The sequence below is a fragment of the Thrips palmi genome, unplaced genomic scaffold (genome assembly GCF_012932325.1).
Source record: "Thrips palmi isolate BJ-2018 unplaced genomic scaffold, TpBJ-2018v1 HiC_scaffold_2, whole genome shotgun sequence".
Classification (NCBI taxonomy): Eukaryota; Metazoa; Arthropoda; class Insecta; order Thysanoptera; family Thripidae; genus Thrips; species Thrips palmi.
Window position 1 is genome coordinate 9,610,436 of NW_023144629.1, and position 17,873 is coordinate 9,628,308.

A 17,873-nucleotide genomic window follows, 5' to 3' on the forward strand; every position below is an offset into this window, starting at 1 on the left:
ATTTGGAGAACATGGCACAATCCACACCCATCACTAAAAAATATCAAGGAAAATAAACTACATCAAATTATTTTCAATTCTTACCTCTGACCATGCTCTGACAGGTACACTAGCGGTCGGCCGGTAACTTTAAAAACTTTAAAAACCGCGCCCCACGTGGCACTCCGGCAACACGGCGCCGGCGCCCGATCCCAAGTCGCTCATGTGCTCTACCGTGCCCACATGCTGCAGGCGGTGTGTTCGAATCCTGGTCGGTTATTGTTTTTTTTGCCGCGAGTAGCGTAAGATCTGTCGCGAGTAGCGTAAGATCTGTCCCGAGTAGCTTGAGATCTGTCGCGAGTAGCGAAAGATCTTTCACGACCCCGTTAGGTTAGGTTAGTGTTGGTTGGCCCAGTTAGGTTGGCTTTGCTGGGACCAGCCTTTCCTGCCCTGAGTCAGACCCCGACGACAAATGTTGTTGTTTTTATCGCTATTGTTGTTTGGTTTGAGTTGCTAGGAAAGGAGGCATGTGAGCTGAAAGTTGTTTACAAATCAATTTATCCGGTCAACGGCAGGATTTCTTGAGTTTTCTACTGCATCATCATTTGTAGTACTATGGCTAAAGGTGATTGTGATTGGGTGTCCTATTTGTCATCAGCTCAAAGATCTGCATTGGTTGAAAATGGTACAGGCTACTTGCCTTTTGTCAAAAAATTACTGTGAAATTAGCTTTACTCATTGTTGCTTTATCGTGCTTCCCTGTGATAGTGTTAACTCCAACTCCAACTCTCAACTTTGCAGGTGTCAGAAAAATTCATTACAAGTTACCCGATGGCAAAGAAATGGTAGAAGAATACAACATATCGACAGATGTGATTCAACGAAGAATGTGGAAAGCATTTGACCCCTTTCGTGGTGAAAAATGGAATGTAGAACTAGGGGATCCACTCGCTCAACTTGATAATGTTGATTCAATTGGTATCAAAGAAAATTCAACAGCTGTAAGTCGATTTTCATTTATTATTACTTTTAGCTGGAGTATTGAAATTATTTGGAGACTATTTTGTCTGTTGTTGAATTTGCTTTCACAGCCTACCTTGACCAAAAGGATTACCAAGAAGTCTATAGAATGGAGAATACGTAATTTACCATATCCTCGGGATGTGTACTCTGTTGAAGCTGATGATGAAGGAATTACTGTGCGAACATCCAATAAGAAATATTTCAAGAAAATAAATGTGCCAGAATTAGAGAGAGCAGGACTGAAAACTGACAATTCTCTCCTTTCATTCACTCATCAGTTTAATACGTTGATTATTACTGTAAGTAATTTTGATTTACCTATTAGGCATGTATGTCATATCAGGATTGTCTGTATGTGGTTGTTCTTTTCTCTGATTACAGTATAAGAAGCCCACCAAAGTTACAGAGATGGAAACTAAAATACTGGAAATGGCAAAGTTAGTGTCACCAACTAAAGTTCCTGACTTGAAAGATGCACCAAGTGAGTGTAGACCCAGTTGAAACCCTCTCTTAAAAACATTCTATGCTGTGTTATTCCATTGATCTTGTCTCTCTGCTTATTTATGTGTATGCTGTGGCTCGATATCTATAAGAATTAAAGAAACATCAAAAAGAAAAAGAATGTAGGGTGTATATGGCCAAGACCAGAATGTGGTTTCATCACATGGCATAGGGCATTTAAATAATGAACCAATTGTAATGCGGGCATAAAATATAACTGACTTTTTTTTTATCACCATGGCTGTGGCTTAAAGATAGCAAACCCAGCAAATACAAATGTTTACATATTCAAAATAAGAGGCAGGAACAATGTGTAAACAAAGCTCAACAAAAACGAAGAAAACAATGCTGGAACAGTAATTCTTATTAATTGTGGAAAAAAAAAGAGGGGGATAACACATTTGGCAAACAGCTTTGGAAGATTCGACAAAAAGGTTTGCACCAACAAATCTCATAAACTCAATAATCCAATTTTCTCTTACACCAATAAGCAATTTAAGTGCTCTGCAGCAAATTCACCTGATTAAGTACAGATCTTAGCTGGTACAAAGAAATTAATACAATATGTCTCATAAATCAAGAACAACACATAGGAGACATGTGATTTTAAAGTGACAGAAAGAGATCAAAAATATTTAATTCAATCAAAATTTGTTTTGAATGAAAAGGAGTACTCACTTGTAACATGAAAAAGCATGTGAGACAAATGCATCAACAATGGGATCAAAATGACTGTTTGACCCTATCTTAAAATTAATGCTCTCAAATTCTCTACTTAAAGCAATCAAGCTTGCTTAGAGTAAAGCCTAGGTCTAGATTGCTATGACGATCACTTTTGAGAGCCATATGAAGGATTTCTCCACCTCTAGTTAAAGAACAAAAGTATGGAAACAAAGCTACATAATGAAACCAATATTGCACAGACAAAATGTTGTAAACCACACAGGGTCACTTACAGTAATTACAAAATCTGATAAGCTCAGGTAAGGGATTTCAGTAAAAGACATGTTTGTTGCTTTTGTTTAAAAAGAAAAGAATTACAGCAGGTGCTAAAGGAAGGAGACTACACCGTTAGTCATATCCGAAATGCCTCATCACGCCACCAAACAACACCAAAACAATCACATTTAACAGCAGGAACATGATTACGTGCGAGTAAAAACGTCATTATATATATATATATAAATAGCAAGAAATAAAAACAGATCACAATAATGAAACGAAAACAAGCAACTTACTATCATTTTAACATAAAACTGTTTCATCTAAAAGAAAAAGTCAATTTGGTAAGGAGAATAGGTACTTAGCATTACTTTATAAGACTACATCACATATTATATCAACCAACCAAAGGCTATTTTAATTTCACTATTTAATTTGAGTGTTTAATTAAGCCCATGATGGTGACTAAGTGTCTGATTTCATAATTTGTATATCCTATTTTGACACTTATACGCCTTTCTCCAATGGGTTCAACTGTTATCTCTGACAATTTATCACAATTTAAAGTTGTAGTAGAAACCTATCAACAACATCCACACATTGCACATCCATTTCCCAAAGGCTGCCATGAACCCTTTTTTTTTTTAAATAAAGAAGGGGGAGGTAGGAATGTGTTTTACACAGAAAAATACTAGAGACACGCACAGATGCCTAATATCAGTTCAACAGAGACCAAAATACATCTCAACAGTTAATAATGAGTATCACTTTCTAACTTTAAATACAAAAAACTTAGATTTGTTTTGTGCCATAAATACTGTATGGGAGAAAAAATTGCACAAGATATTGTATTAAATTTCCCCCATTAATACGAAGCTAAATTAAAATAGACAGCCCTAGCTTTGGGTGGTTTGCTGATGCTTGCAAAACGCTTGCACTTAGAGATGCTAGCGAATGCAATATCAAGGTTTCGGAGTGGCAGCCATCCCTGTTCCAGCCTTTCGTGGCAGAGATGCCGTAACTACAGGGGGCCTTCTAGTATTTGGCACTGAGTCTACAGCAGTTCCAGTCTTGCGGTGATGTCCTTTGACCAGAGGAATGCTTGATGGACTATCTCCAGTGAAGGCAAGTGAAAGTCCAAGCCTTTGGTGTCCTGGTGTGACACTCCTGCTGCTTCTAGAGGTCACAGTGGGAACCCTGGAGGCAGAAGGAGCTCTGTTTTCTACGGCAGGGCTTCCACCGATGCTGCTGGCACTAGCTGGAGTCCTACTTCGGCGGCCCCATGTATCAGTCAAACTGCAACAAAAAGACACGCATTCTTGCAACTTGGAAAAAACCTCAGGAATTGAAGGGCGGCGGTGGATTTGGAGCTACAGCAAACAACAAACTAATGGGTTTACTCACTCCATATGCCTATTAGCAGCAGCATGTAACATAGTCATAAAAAAAATTAGCTTAAGCTGTCTCAACAGTCTTTTATTTTAAAAGATGCTTAATTAAAACGTTAGGTTTTTTTTTTTTCAATTGAAAAATAAAATTTATTGTGAGTATAACCACCTAGCGTTCTAACATGAATAATAGACTTTTCTGGCTTAAAAGATATATCACAACTAAAAATTACCCATAGGAAAAAAAAATTAACTCTCAAATTGAATGTCACTAAGCCACTAGAGGAACTTCAGCAGGAAAATAAATTTCTATTCCAAACAAACGAGTGCATCCAAAAGTTGATAGCACTAAGCAAGAAAATACCCAAAATGTAATCCACACACTCTACCTTCCCAATCCGAAAGCTGCATGAAAATAGAAGACGTAAGGGTTAAATCCATCACTTTAAAACCAAACACACAAGAAGGGCTTTGCAGCCCACAACTTTCCATTCACGGATTTCTACACACCTGACAAGGGGTGTTCCATTTGAATCAGAAGGCAGCGATTGCAGTAAGGATGGCCCTGCAGACACAGGTCTCATCCTCTCAGTTTGGGTAGCAGCGTTGCACATGTCAGCAGGTTGACCATTTTCGGTGACATCATCGGATATCCTCTCATACTTCATCATCTGAACTTGCATCAACTGGATTGTACGATCCTTTTCCTCCATTTGCTGCTTCATTAATACCATCTGTAATTTTAAACGCAAGTCACTGTAGAAATTTGCTACCTACACTGCATCATTCGTTGATCAATTTTTAACAAAGGTATAATAGGTACCTGTCTCTTGAGATCAACAACCTCTTCATCTGGGTTCCGTACTCTGCCCTCACTGTCTTCACCTGAATCGTCTGCATGCACGAGTTGATGTAACAACCCATTCTAGAAAAAGAACAGAGCAATTAGCATTTCTTTCCAGGCTTTTGATATTTCAACCATGCAGTCAAACAAATAAATCCAAGTACCTTTAGAGAGCTTTCAAACGGATTTAAGGTCTCAGCCTCTTGAAGTACCCTCTTGAGCTTCAGCAGCATTGTTTTTATGTGAACCACATCCTGATACATGTGCTGATATGTGCCCCGATCCACTCTCATCATTGCGGATTCATCACTGTCTGAGCTTGCAAGCTGTAAGGAAATTTATACATGTGTAATATTTGTGTGTGTGGGGGGGGGGAATCAAATCATGAGAAAAATAATTTAAATTTTGTGGGGTGGACTTACCTGGCGGGGTGGCCTGAGGGGGCTGGGTGCCCCACTGGAGCCAAGGCTGTACCGGGGGCTGTCGGGGGCCGAGCTGGGCCCGCTGCTGTTGAGTCCGGCCTGGATGTTGGCCTGGGCCGTGGGCCGCGACCGCGTGTGCACGGAGGAGTGCCTGGCCAGCAACGAGGTGCTGCAACACAAAATTGTTCTCATTTTAATCTGTATAATTTTTTAAATTTTTTAATAATTTATAATAATTTTAGCGTTCAAAACAGGTTCCAGATCCTTTCTCTACGCCTCTTTCAATTTTGTGTTCCCCCATGACGAACCCACGCCTTGTCCAACCTTGTCCCCGATTGGCTGTCTCGTTCGTCCTCGCACCAGAAAAAAGGGGAGGGGCGGCAATGGGTCATGGGGGCCCCCCATTGGGGGGGCTGCTCCCCCATGGGGGCTTGGCCAATGGGCTTGGCCAATGGGCTTGGCCGTGCTGGCGGTGCCGGCCGCGCTGAGCTGGGTGCGCCGGGCCGCGTCAAACCAGGCAGGGGCTGATAGGGATTGACGGCCGGGCAGATGGTCGGGCGCACGGCTGGACAGGACATGGACAGACAGACGGCCGGACGGGACAGAAGCCGGGCAGGATTCACATTTGGCCGAACATGGAACACGGCACGGCCACTCGAGAAGCAGGGCCGGCGGGGCGATCCGCTACGCCGTGGCTACGCCGTGGCCAGAGACCGGTGAGGCGGCCAAAACTCTAGACGCGTTTGAGCTCCAGAGTCGCTAAAAGGACTCGAACCGAGCGTGGACCCACAATGGATTCCTCGTTCGGAAGCTATCCATTGGTGGGTCACACGTTCGGTCGAGCCCTGTTCAGCGACTCGGGAGCTCAACGCGTCTAGGTTGGCCGCCTCCACCGGCCTCTGGCCCTGTGCTACGCCGGCTGCAGAGTCGTTTTCGTCGCTCTGTCTCTCTCGCACTCACGGGGCGTTCCGCACGAGTGCGAGAGAGACAGAGCGACGAGAGCGGCTGCCGGTGGCCACGCGCCGTCCGCCTCACCAACAGGAGAGCCGTGGGTGCCGTGGCCGCGACCCGCGACTTTTCTTTCACGTTATTGGAACCGCGTCTGCAGCTGCCTGGCCCGCTCCGCTCGGCTCCACCTTGGTTTGCCTTGCCCGTCCGGCCCACTCGGCTTTCGGCCACGCCGCCACAAATTGTCCAATCCATCCTCGCCGAAATGGAAATGGCATCGACGAGGACACGTGGCGCGAAGCGCGTGGCGAATCGTGGGCGGCAATCTCTGGCAATGGCCGGCGCACAGTGGGCCGGCTAGATAACTAGATAGGCTGGCCGCTGCCGCCGCCCGCAACGCGCGGCCGTGACGCGGGGCGGCCTACCCCGCAGGCTGCAGGCCGCTGCAGGCGCTCCCACCGCACAGGGGGCCAGAAGACCGGTGGAGGCGGCCAAAACTCTAGACGCGTTTTGAGCTCCAGAGTCGCTAAACAGGACTCGAACCGAACGTGTGACCCCACCAATGGATTGCTCTCCGAACGAGGAACCCATTGGTGGGGTCACACGTTCGATTCGAGCCCCATTTAGCTCTGGAGCTCAAAACGCGTCTAGAGTTTTGGCCGCCTCCAGCGGCCTTCTGGCCCACTGTGCACCGGGCGTGTGCGTCAGCGCGCTCGCTCCATCCCGCTCCGTCCCTCTCGCACGCAAGGGGCGTCCCGCATCAGACTGATTCCGAGTGGGACGTCTCCCTCGCACTCATGCGGCGTCCCGTGTGAGTGCGACAGAGACAGAGCCACGCTCGCGGAATCAGTCTGCTGGATTACTGGGTCATCGGCACCCGAGTGAGTCTTAATGAGGCGCGGGACTGACGGGGCGCCGGACCGTCCCGGACGCACCGCGACGGCCGACCACGACGGCCAGGTTCCCGGTTCGTGGAAAGTGGAAAGAGGCGCGCGAGCCGACGGACGGTCCGCTGCAGCAGTGCGTCGCGGAGGAATTTCAAGGCCATCGGCTCAACCAGAGCGTAGCACGCGTACTTGGAGCACACGACGGGCTGCTCGGGGGTCCGAGCCGGCACGCCGCGGCACGCGCACCGCCAGGGCCGCCAGGGCCGCCGGTCCGTTAGAAAGCGAGCGATGCGAGCATTCAGGGATTCAGGGCGTGGAGGCGGATGAATCGCATTTGCAGATGCACATACGCTTCCGCGCTTCCGCCATGCAGTCATGCAGCGTGCATTAGAAACTCGAACGCCTCGAGCGCGCCAGTGCAATCTCTCGGAACGCGCTTGGGGCTCGGGGGCGGCGCCAGCGCCGTGGGGGGTGCTTGGCTGGTGCTGCACTAGCTTGGCAAGCACGCGTCCAACACGTGGAGTGGCGCAGCACAGTGGGCCAGAAGACCGGTTTAAGGTTTAAGGATGGACGTTCAACGAACGGCTCTGTCAAGCATGAGCCTCTCACTGTTACTTGGTGAGGTTGATGGGCAACACAGGGGTGGAGGCGGCCAAAACTCTTGACGCGTTTTGAGCTCCAGAGTCGCTAAATGGGACTCGAGCCGAACGTGTGACTCCACCAATGGATTCCTCGTTCGGAGAGCAATCCATTGGTGGGGTCACACGTTCGGTTTGAGTCCCTTTCAGCGACCCTGGAGCTCAAAACGCGTCCGGAGTTTTGGCCACCTCCACCGGTCTTCTGACCCACTGTGCGCAGGCTGTGCAAGCTGCGCAAGCCCTCGCCAGGGGTGGCGAAACGCCAAACACATTCTGGGTGCACGGCGTACTTGACAAGTGGGCCGGAACCACACAGTGGACTTGGCACAGTGTAAGCGCGCCTCGCGGAGTGAACTACATGAACCCCGAGCCTGGCCGGGCCTGGCCGGCCACACCACGAAATGTTTCCAGCGGTGCTCCGGAAAGACCCAGGCCGGCGTAGACACGCACGTCCCAGCTGCTGCGGCCGCTCCAGCCGCTCCGGCGATCGTCCCAGATTGCGGTTTTAGTTGACGTGAAGCTGCCAGGCCACGCCACGGAGAGAGTGGAAGCACCAAGCCGATGACAGCTGCCTGGCACCGCGCGGCGCCGCGTCCCGATACGAGTGCACCAAGTGCACGCTATTTGCCTACACTGTCGGCAGTTTGGCGCGGAAAGAGGCCAGGGAAATGGAACCGGTGACGCCCCGGTAAGGCTCAGTGCCACCCACACACCACACTCACACACCCAGGGCTGGACAAGCTGGCCAGGCTGACGGACGACGACGCCGACCCGTTGAGCAGCGTCGCCTTGGCTCGCGACGGCGAGCGGCTGACCCTCGGCGCCGGCAGCGGCAGGGTCCCGGGTTCGACGCCCGCCGCCGGCAGGCCCAGCGTCCCGCGGCCGGGCGCCAGGCCGTTGCCGTTGGGGACCGAGGCCGCCGGCGTGGCCGTCGTGGCCGGGGGCGCCGTGCCGCCCACCAAGGGCTCCTTCATGGCTGCATCACGATGCGAGGCGCGACGCAGGACCTGGCTATCCACAACCGCGGGGACAGCGTCACGACAACGGCGTCCTGGTTCGACCGCACAGGCCGCACAGCCGCGCACGAACGGAACAGGCTGCCCGACGGCCCCGACGGCGCTGCGGCGAGGTACTGACTCACGAAGGCAGCCCAGGCAGGCCAACAGATTCCGCACAACGACTGTGGAATGGTGGGTTCCCGAGTTCCCGAGCCGCGCCGAGCCGCACCGCGCCGCGCCAGAACGGGCACAGCCGTGGCACAGCCAGCCAGCGGGCACCAGCGGCACCAGCACCAGCGGCCCGACGCCGCGGTTGCCGGGAGTGGCGGCGCGTTGCGCGCGCGGCGTGGCGGGGCGTAGCTGGGCGACGCCGCCGACGTCGACGCCGACCCCTTGGAGCTTGCCCTGTCATAGGCCCAGCCCGGGCCGTGGCGTTGCGGTGGCGGCGGCGCTGTTGCTCTCGATACATATGACCACCACCGCCGCAGCCGCCGCCGCCGCCAGGCCGTGCCGAGCCGCGGCCGCGCACCGTCGCGCTGGAGGCCCTGGAACCGGCCGGCGGTGCGGCGGCTCCCGGGCTGCAGGGCTCCAGGCCTCCAGCCGCGCGGCGTGTGCAAGGCGTGCCTTCCGCCCAGCGCGCCCAGCCAGCGCCGTGGCGGCGTGCCGCGGCGTCCCGGCGTGCATTTCCCACTCCCACCCACGCTTGCCTCGGCTTGCCTCCATGTTCCGTTGGGCGCTGCGCGCGCTGCGCCTTGCGCGCCGCCTCGGTGGCAAATTGGTCTGGCTCGCCACCCCGGCCACTCACCTGCCGTCGCTCTCCCTGCTCGCCCCCGTGATGCTCTCGATGAGGGACGACAGCTCCAGCAGCACGTTGTCGCCGTCCAGCGCGTCGTCCTTCTCGCCCTTCTCGTCCGCCGCGACGTCGTCCTCGGTGCCGCAGCTCTGGCTCCGCGCCCTGTTGGCCAAGCAGTCCGTCTTGATGCTCTTGAGCTCCTCCAGATCGACCACGCTGAGGCTCTTGGCCTTGCGCGGCCGCGGCCAGAACAGGACGGGGGAGCCGCCCCACGACTTGGTGATGGAGCGGTACCTCTTGGTGCTGTGGGGCACGCGTCACCGTGTCACCGACTGCACCAGCCTCCCCCGCCACGGCCTCAGCCGCCTCAGCCGCCCCAGCGTGCGCCACGGCCTGCGCCTTACCTGTCGGCGGGGTCCTCCTCGAAGTCCATCATCAGGTCCTCCGAGTCGATCGAGTTGGTGGCGAGCGAGTCCATGGAGCCGCCGAAGCGCGCGGCCGACATCCTCAGCGTGTTGTCGCGGCTCAGCTGCCGGTCCTGGCGGTGCGAGAGGTCGGCGCCGGCCCCCGGGGCGTTGCTGCCCGTGCTGTCCAGCCCCCGGGACTGCTTCATGGCGCGCGAGATGCCGCTCGGCAGCGCTGCGTGGAAACAACCGTCGTCACGTCACAGCCCAGAGTCCTGGCCGGGGCGGCCCGTTCGCGGCGAGGAGCCCCTCCCGGGCGGGCCGCACGCCCCGCAAGGCGGCACGATGGGTTGCCTACCAGCGCCTGAGAGCGGCGCCGGCCAGCGCCGGCCGCACAGTGGGCCAGAAGACCGGTGGAGGCGGCCAAAACTCTAGACGCGTTTTGAGCCCCAGAGTCGGTAAACAGGACTCGAATCGGACGTGTGACCCCACCAATGGATTCCTCGTCCGGAGAGCAATCCAATGGTGGGGTCACACGCTCGGTTCGAGTCCCACTTAGCGACTCTGGAGCTCAAAACGCGTCTGGAGTTTTGAGCGATGCTGGACAACCCATCGTGACGGAAAGCACATACTCGCACTCGACTTTTTGAAACCTCAACCTGCCCAGCCCCAGGATGGTTGTGTGGTCTGAATGATGTGGCATGCTCTAACTGTTTCATTTTTGTCCCTAACACATCCTATCTTGAAAAACGGGAACGCCAGGATATCCGGGAGTGGTTTAAGAGGAGGTGATATTCAAGAAGTGATACCAAGCAGAAGTGTGCCTTTGATTAAGATCATATAAGCAAAGAGAAAACGTAAATACTCTTTGCTATAAAAGAGCAGAATAAGTTTTGATTTAATTAAATAAGCACAACTCTACTTAATATGTCATACAGGTATGCCATTGAAAAGAAAACGTATGCGTGATTTTTAACATAATTTAATCTTGTAAGTAGTATACAAGAACTAGTCAACAGGCACAGTACAGATGAACCAAGTGTTTATGAACAGAAGGCACAAGAGAAGAAAACAAACAACCTGAAATACAAATGACAACCACCAATAAGGCCACTAAATGTATCTAATTGCTAAAAAAAATTCCCAGCCTATCCAAACAGCCATAACAATCACTAAGGATTAAGCAAATCCCCCAATCTTAAAACTAATAACACATTCAATTAGTCGCTTCATCAAAAGATCAGATGAAAAACACCAACCACCACCAAAATATTCCTTCAAAATGAAAGATACACCAAAAAAATCTCCAATTGTTAAATATTTTACTCAACACCTACAGCACACTTAAATAGTATTGAATGAACAGACAATAAGTAAAGTGTACATGGAAAATTTTAATACCATAATGCACCACAAACAAATACTGCATTATGCATATTAAATAAAGTTAAATACAGGTGGAAGATTTAATGAGAGCTCTTTTGTGAGGAATGTAAAAAGCCTTGGAAGAATCGCCACCACAAAAATTCAAATGGTAATGGAAGAGTGAAAATGACTGTAGCGCTTTCTTCACCACTTTGTCCTTATTCATAAAATGGCACCTTCTATCACAAATCTCTGGGCTTTTCTCAACACCAGTTCAAATGCAAGCAAAAAACAACTATGAAAATGGAAGAGCTCACAAAGCACCTTGAATAAATTATGCTAAGATTGTTATATGGCCTACGTATGTTTGAACATTCTTCAAAACCTCTAGGATATTTTATGTGATTGATTATGCTGATAATGAAGAATGGTATGATATTTGTAACATCTAAAGTCGATAGAAAAGGGAGGGAATCGACAGTGTAGGGAATAGCCCCTGATGATAATTTTGAGGACGTTTTCTCTGTTGGGAAATTCGCATGCTCAGACCAACACCACCACACCACACCACCAACACCACGCTCAGAGCATCCCACATCATTTCGAACTCACACTGCCAAACCTGCGTCCGAACGCCTCCCTTTCCCTCCAACACCCAAAGGCTCCGCTACCCGCGCAGCGCAAGCGCAGCGCAAGCGCAGGCCGTCTAGCCTCGCAGGGCTGTGGCTGTACCTTGGTGGTGCGACGAGTCCCTGAGCGTCATGGAGGCGGCGCTCTCCGTGATGGAGGCCAGCTCGCTGTCGTCGCCGTGCCCGTCCAGCTTGTTGTGGATGGTGAGCTGCGGCTGGTCTCCGATCTCGTCGTCGATCAGGAAGTCCCGCCCGTCGGACAGCGAGAAGGAGTTGGAGGGCGTCCCCGACCCCTCGGGACTCACCGGGTGGCCCTGCGCGCGTCAAGTGGGGAAACCTTGGTTACGGAAACGCCTGAGCGACGGACTGCAGAGGCCGGCGTGCGTGCACTCACCTCCTTCTTCTCGTCGGCCTCCTTCGTGGCCTTGTCGGCCTCCTTGTTGGAGTCCTTGGGCTTGGCGTCCTGGCTGCGCCTGGACGCGTCCTTGCCCTCGCGCTTCTTGGTCCGCACCCTCCGCCGGGCCTGGCCCTCCTTGCCCTCGCTGTGCGCGCTGTGGGCGCTGTGCTTGGACGGCGAGTCGTCGCTCGTGGACGCGGGGCTGCTGCTGAACAGGCTGTCCTCCGGCGCGCTCTCGTCCTCGATGAGGCCGTGCTCGGCCGAGGCGGCCACCAGCTCGGCCAGGTTGCTGCTGTCGGCTTTGCAGGACGCCGCCGTCTTCAGCTCCTTCATCTCGCAGCTCAAGCTCACGTCCTCGTCTGCAACACAGGGCTCTCGTCATCCCCGTGCTCTGTCTCTCTCGCTCCCCTACGCACAGTGGGCCAGAAGACCGGTGGAGGCGGCCAAAACTCAAGACGCGTTTTGAGCTCCAGGAGTCGCGAAATAGGTGTAGAACCGAACGTGTGACCCCACCAATGGAAAGCTCTTTGAACGAGGAATCTATTGGTGGGGTCACACGTTCGGTTCGAGTCCCATTTAGCGACTCTGGAGCTCAAAACGCGTCTAGAATTTTGGCCGCCTCCACCAGTCTTCTGGCCCACTGTACTACGGCACGCTCCACGAGTGCGAGAGAGACAAGACCTTACCTATGACGACGGAGCCCACGACGTCCCGCCACTCGTTGTCCGCCATGGCCTCGCCCTGCCCCCAGTCCTCGTCCTGCTCCTCGCCGGGGCCGTAGTCCTTCATGTAGCGGCCGCCCATCGGCCTCTTCTCCGCCATCTGGCGGTCGATCAGCACCTTGGCCTCGGTGCGGTCGTCCAGGCCCTCGCCGTAGTCGCGGAACAGGCTGGAGTCGGTGTGGAACTCGTCCGAGGAGGCGCTCTTGATGGACCCTCTGACGGACAGCTGGCCGAGGAACAGGCAGAATCGGTCAGTCTACTGTGAAATAACGCTTGGCAGCCGGCAGCGCGCCGTGCGGGTAGGCAACCGACCAGCAACGGCAGGCACCTGTGCTTAACGGGACTGCCTACCCACCGGGCTGACCAGCGCGCCGTGCGGGTAGGCAGCCGGCAGGCACGCGCGCTCAACGGGACTGCCTACCCGGCAGGCTGACCGCCAAGGCAGAACAAACGTACCAGGTGCGGCGAGGCGCTCTGGCCGCCCAGCGAGGTGAGGCTCTTGAGCGAGGCCCTGGACACCATCTTGGCGATGGGGACGATCTCGGTGATGACGTTGGGGTCGTCGTCCTCGTCGCGCAGGCTGCGCAGGCTGCGCCGGGGCCGCTGGGCCGCGGCGGCGCGACGCAGGCGCTGGCCGGCCCGCGGGCTGACGTCCAGGACGTCCATGCCGTGCAGGGTGTCCGTGTCACCGGCCAACTGGCTGCCGAGCCCCGAGTCCTCGTTCATGGAGCTCTCCTTGGAGGAGCCGATCTCGTCGTCGAAGGTCGCGATCTGGAAATGAGTTCATTTATTGTCTACGTGTCTGAAGGTTTGCGTAGACGTCCGCGACGTGGCCTTCGTCCTTACCGGCGCCATTCTCCTGGTGCCGTAGTTGGCCACGGTCTTGGCGTCCTTGCCGGCGCGCCCGACGAACTGGGGCCGCGGCAGCTGCGACCCCGGCGCCCTGGCCGCCGCGGGGACGTGCTTGGCCACGGCCAGCGTCTTGGGCGGCGCGGGGCGCACACTGGGCCGCCCGGCGGCGACGGGTGGCGACGCTTCTGCAAACGCACCCACAATTAAGCGCAAAGTCATCTAGAAATTAAATTGCGTCAGTTTTTTGAAAAGGAGCGAAAAGGGCACTTACTTTTGGCGACATTGGCGGGGGAAGAGTTGGGGCGTGTTCCGGGCTTTGGCGTGGAGGTGGCCAGCACCCCCGACTGGAAGGAGTCCCCCACCTTGTTGGACAGCCCGCGGCCAGCGGCACCTGCAGCAAAGCGTCAGACACGTGCACTTCCCGGGTTCAAATACCATAAAAATATTTTTTTTTTTTTTTTTGTCTTTTTATTTCTTACCCGCACTGACGGGTGCTCTGAAGCCGAAGCGGTTCGTCTTGGGGGCGGCGGGGTTGGGCGCGCCGTCCTTGCTGGACGACCTGACCAGGCTGGGGCTGGCCTTGATGGCCGTCGTCACATTGTGCTGCTCTTTGAACAGCGCCTCCTGCAGCAGAGAGGCCGCCGTCAGCACCACACTGCCAAAACGCGTCTCGGGCGCGGCCTTTAGACCACTCACCTGGCTGTAGTTGCGCTGCTCCAGGTCCGCCTTCTCGTCGGGGCTCTTCTTGTTGCGTCGGAAGCCGAAGGAGTTGGCCGCGCCCCGCATGTAGGGCCCGGCGCGCTTCAGCCCTTTGGACTCACTCTGCAAGCAGACAGACAGGGACGCCGTGAGCATCCGTTCCAAGCGTCTCTCCGTCTCCGTCACACTCATACGGCGCGAGAGAGACAGAGCAGCAAAACCCTCGTGGTGGTCCCGCGTCGCTACCTGCAGGGGCCAGAGCCGGCGCTCCACCGCGGCGCGCAGCCGGCTGGCGGCGGCCCAGTGCAGGGCGGCCGTCCACCACCACGCACTGCAGGCCCACCAACACAGCACGGCCGCGCCGCGCGCAACCCGCATCGCGGACCGAAGCCGGGACCGCGTCTAGGCCTTCTAGGCCGTCCCCTAGGCCGCCCGCTTCCCCGTATGGCGGTGCCCGGTCTGCTGGCCTGCCAGCCCGCTCTGCTGTCGCTGCTGGGGCGCGGTGCGTGACTTCCCGCCAGAATGCACACTACACTGTCGGTCGGCTGCATCGGCGCGTTATCGGACCGCCGGGGCGGAGCGCAACTATTATTAGCGCGGCCCAGGCCAGGGTGGGCCGACAACGCGACCACGACGAGCCCCAAAAGTCGAAAACCAAAAGCCAAAAACAAAAACGCGCCCCGACGGCAAAGCAGGCAGGGCTAGCCAGGGCGAACGGGCCGGGCCGCGACGTCAGAGACGTCAGATATGCAAATCCACACACTGCCTTGCGGTGGAGGGGTGGGGGGAGGGGGCTTCATTTTTTCCCCCAGGCCGTGCCATGCAGGTGGCGGCGCCGCTGGCGTGCTTCGCGGCCTTCGCGACGCCGAGCGCGCTGCCTGTCTGACCTCTAGCAGTGTGGGCCCATGTTTGGACGGCCAATCCGGGCGCTGGAGGGCGAGTGCCTCGACGAGTGCCCAGCGCACAGCATGGCACAGCGCACACAACCCCTGCAAACAAACATGGCGGCCGCGCGAGGCCCCGCTGCCCCGCGACACGCTCGCCGTGGAGGATGACACACCAGCCGCCGCTCGCCGCCGCCAGCGAGGACGAGAACGAGAAGAGAGAGAAGCACACTCACCGAGGAGGACTGTCCCATGGCGAGACCGACGCCTGGCGTTGCGGGCGTCGCCACAGAGTGCATACTGCTGAAGGGTTGTCGTTCGAGTCCCGCGGCTTGCGCGGCCCCGCTACCACCGAGGCCCCCGTCGCGACTGGGACCGTGACGGCGGCGTGCATCGCGACGCGCGTGCCATGGGCTCGTCACACAGTCACACTCAGTCAGTCACACTGGTCACGTTTCGTCACTCGGTGCGATCGCCTGCAGCGTGACACGTCTGGAAGGCACTGCGCGACGAGACACTCTGAAGGGACACCCGAAAGCCCCCTGCGGACCTGCCGAACGCGAGGGGGTGGGCGCCTCGACAAACGCCACCCCGCTCCAGCGACCCCGCGCCCTCGCTCCAGGAACGCCCGCGTGGAACGCCTCGCGGAACGCCTCGGAACGCCCCAAAACGCTCGCGACGCGGCCGCGCCGTCGTCACAGGTTCCCTCGGAGGGGCAGTCGGCAGCTCGTCGACCCTCCGCGCGTCCAAGAAGGGCGTCGGCGAGGACGAAGGGGCGGGCAGGGCGCGCCAGCTACTGTACAAGGGGCGCCTCCGTCGGCGTCGCAGGGCTCCATGGCGCTGCAGCACGCCAAGGAGCGCCCCGCCGCGATCAATACAGGGGTGGAGCCCGAGCGGCGCCGAGCCGAAGCAGCCCGAGCGGGGCCGAGCGGCGCCGAGCGGCAAGGGCAAGGCAAGGGCTGCCCGCCCGACCCGAGTCCGGCCGAGGCGCCGAGGAGGACGCACGACGGACAACCCAGCCCAGCCAGCCAGCACCCTGCCACCTTTCCAGGCGCCTCCGGGAAGGGCAGAGCGGAAGGGCAGGGAAGGGCAGGGAAGGGCCGGGAAGGGCAGGGAAGGGCAGGGAAGGGCAGGGAAGGGCCGGGAAGGGCAGGGAAGGGCAGGGAAGGGCAGGGAAGGGCAGGGAAGGGCCGGGAAGGGCAGGGAAGCCGCAGGAAGGGAACGACGGGCGGCGCCATGGGCGGGGAAAGGGGAAGGGAAACCAATTTCGGGAGGAGGGCCAGGGCCACGCTCCGCCACTCTCACCGGTGTGAATGGCGGCGCCTTTCGAGCGTGATACGCGCAGTGCGCACAGGAAGTCCGGGAAGCCCCGCCCGGCCCGCCCATGCCCACCGTATCGCATGTCGGATTGGTAAACACGAGAGAGAGTGAGAGAGATAGAGAGTGCCACCGACCGGATCAGCGGCAGCGAATGTGGCTCTCTGCGATTTCTTGTCCTCCTTGTCGGCCCGGTGAAAGGGCCCCACTGCGTCACCCTGCGGCTGCCGGGCAAGGGCGGCAAGGGCGGCAAGGGCAAGGCCGTCTTGATGCCCAGGGTGCACGAAGGTCGAAGCCCCGTCACGCGGTGCAGTGGTTACCTCGCGATAGCCCCCCCCCCCTTTTCCCGCCCACTTACCCCTTACCCTGCACTCACTCACACTCCACCCCCACACCAAACTTAGCCCTTACACCGCAGTGACTGCATCAAACACATCCTGCCGTATCCTGTGCTTTAAGTTCCCCGCCATCACTCAACAGAATGCTGTTTTAGGCTGCTCCGCACTCTGCACTATATGTCACCTATCGCAACAAACCCTTCACTTTCCCAACTGCTGAAGTCAAGCCGCCTTGTCGTAAAAATTCAATTACATGTCGAGAGTGCATTTAATACTTGCCATGTTTGAATCGTCTGGAATGTTCATCCTGGATGCACCTTACACCTTTAGTCATTTTTCACGGGATGGTGACATCTGTGGAGAAAGAGAGGCATAAAATAAAATCCAATTCAGATAGATTTGTGAGCAGAAGATGAAGAATAAGTTCTCGTTGCAGCTTCTATCAATTTTTCTGTGACACTAAATAATAAGCAGACAGAAGAGGAGGCCTGAGGGAATCAAAACTACAGTTGTTCCATCACAACATCATCAAAACCTACACACCGTCACAGGGACTTCGGATTTGAATATTAAAACAGCAAACATGCAACCTGTCAGTGCAGTAGCAGACACCTCAAATGGATCCGGGACGAATAATCATCTTACATCGATCATGATGAGACAAACACAGAACACATGTGAACAGAGAACCACCTCGTGTCGCAGAATCGTCCGGCGACAGAGGACAACACCCACCTAGCAAAGGACAGACGAATTTTCGTCAGTTATCTCTGTCGACTGCAATGAAGGATGGGAGGAAAACTTACAAGTGCATTTGTCATACAGTAAACAGTCAGCTGAGGGTATGAGAAATTAACCTCTCACCACCGCCCTCTGACCTACACCAACATGAGAATGTTTTTG

At 55.3% G+C, this 17,873-nt stretch overlaps 2 protein-coding genes across 11 annotated transcripts; one reads left to right on the plus strand and one right to left on the minus strand.

The window, feature by feature from the left end:
- The first annotated feature begins 450 nt into the window (after positions 1-450).
- Positions 451-1,624, plus strand: LOC117647544 (protein DPCD). Of its 2 annotated transcripts, none has more exons than XM_034389336.1 (4): positions 451-604; positions 781-980; positions 1,071-1,301; positions 1,384-1,624. In XM_034389336.1, the coding sequence occupies exons 1-4, from the start codon at positions 595-597 to the stop codon at positions 1,501-1,503; spliced, it is 561 nt and encodes a 186-aa protein (XP_034245227.1). In that variant the 5' UTR covers positions 451-594; the 3' UTR covers positions 1,504-1,624. The 2 variants fall into 2 exon arrangements, with proteins under 2 accessions (XP_034245227.1, XP_034245226.1); XM_034389335.1 differs by having other exon boundaries at positions 452-664.
- Positions 1,625-1,710: 86 nt separating this feature from the next.
- LOC117647543 lies at positions 1,711-17,800 on the minus strand. Of its 9 annotated transcripts, XM_034389333.1 has the most exons (18): positions 15,552-15,864; positions 14,429-14,554; positions 14,212-14,356; positions 14,004-14,123; positions 13,727-13,917; positions 13,337-13,651; positions 12,845-13,106; positions 12,156-12,517; positions 11,865-12,075; positions 9,768-10,002; positions 9,376-9,666; positions 5,100-5,268; positions 4,842-5,003; positions 4,657-4,758; positions 4,344-4,567; positions 4,223-4,238; positions 3,850-3,858; positions 3,597-3,741 (listed from the first exon to the last, which is right to left on the minus strand). In XM_034389333.1, the coding sequence occupies exons 1-18, from the start codon at positions 15,612-15,614 to the stop codon at positions 3,733-3,735; spliced, it is 3,012 nt and encodes a 1,003-aa protein (XP_034245224.1). In that variant the 5' UTR covers positions 15,615-15,864; the 3' UTR covers positions 3,597-3,732. The 9 variants fall into 9 exon arrangements, with proteins under 9 accessions (XP_034245217.1, XP_034245218.1, XP_034245219.1 ...); XM_034389326.1 differs by lacking the exons at positions 3,850-3,858; positions 4,223-4,238; positions 15,552-15,864 and adding exons at positions 17,250-17,324; positions 17,706-17,800 and having other exon boundaries at positions 1,711-3,741; XM_034389327.1 differs by lacking the exons at positions 3,850-3,858; positions 4,223-4,238; positions 15,552-15,864 and adding exons at positions 17,250-17,324; positions 17,616-17,753 and having other exon boundaries at positions 1,711-3,741.
- Between the last annotated feature and the right edge of the window lie 73 nt (positions 17,801-17,873).

Coding starts and splice junctions, on each gene's coding strand:
- LOC117647543 (XM_034389325.1), bottom strand. CDS start 15,614: ATGCACTCTGTGGCGACGCCCGCAACGCCAGGCGTCGGTCTCGCCATG. Junction 14,357..14,428: donor AGCAGCGCAACTACAGCCAG/GTGAGTGGTCTA, acceptor TCTCTGCTGCAG/GAGGCGCTGTTCAAAGAGCA. Junction 4,568..4,656: donor TTGTTGATCTCAAGAGACAG/GTACCTATTATA, acceptor TTAAAATTACAG/ATGGTATTAATGAAGCAGCA.
- LOC117647544 (XM_034389335.1), top strand. CDS start 595: ATGGCTAAAGGTGATTGTGATTGGGTGTCCTATTTGTCATCAGCTCAA. Junction 665..780: donor ATCTGCATTGGTTGAAAATG/GTACAGGCTACT, acceptor TCAACTTTGCAG/GTGTCAGAAAAATTCATTAC. Junction 1,302..1,383: donor TTAATACGTTGATTATTACT/GTAAGTAATTTT, acceptor CTCTGATTACAG/TATAAGAAGCCCACCAAAGT.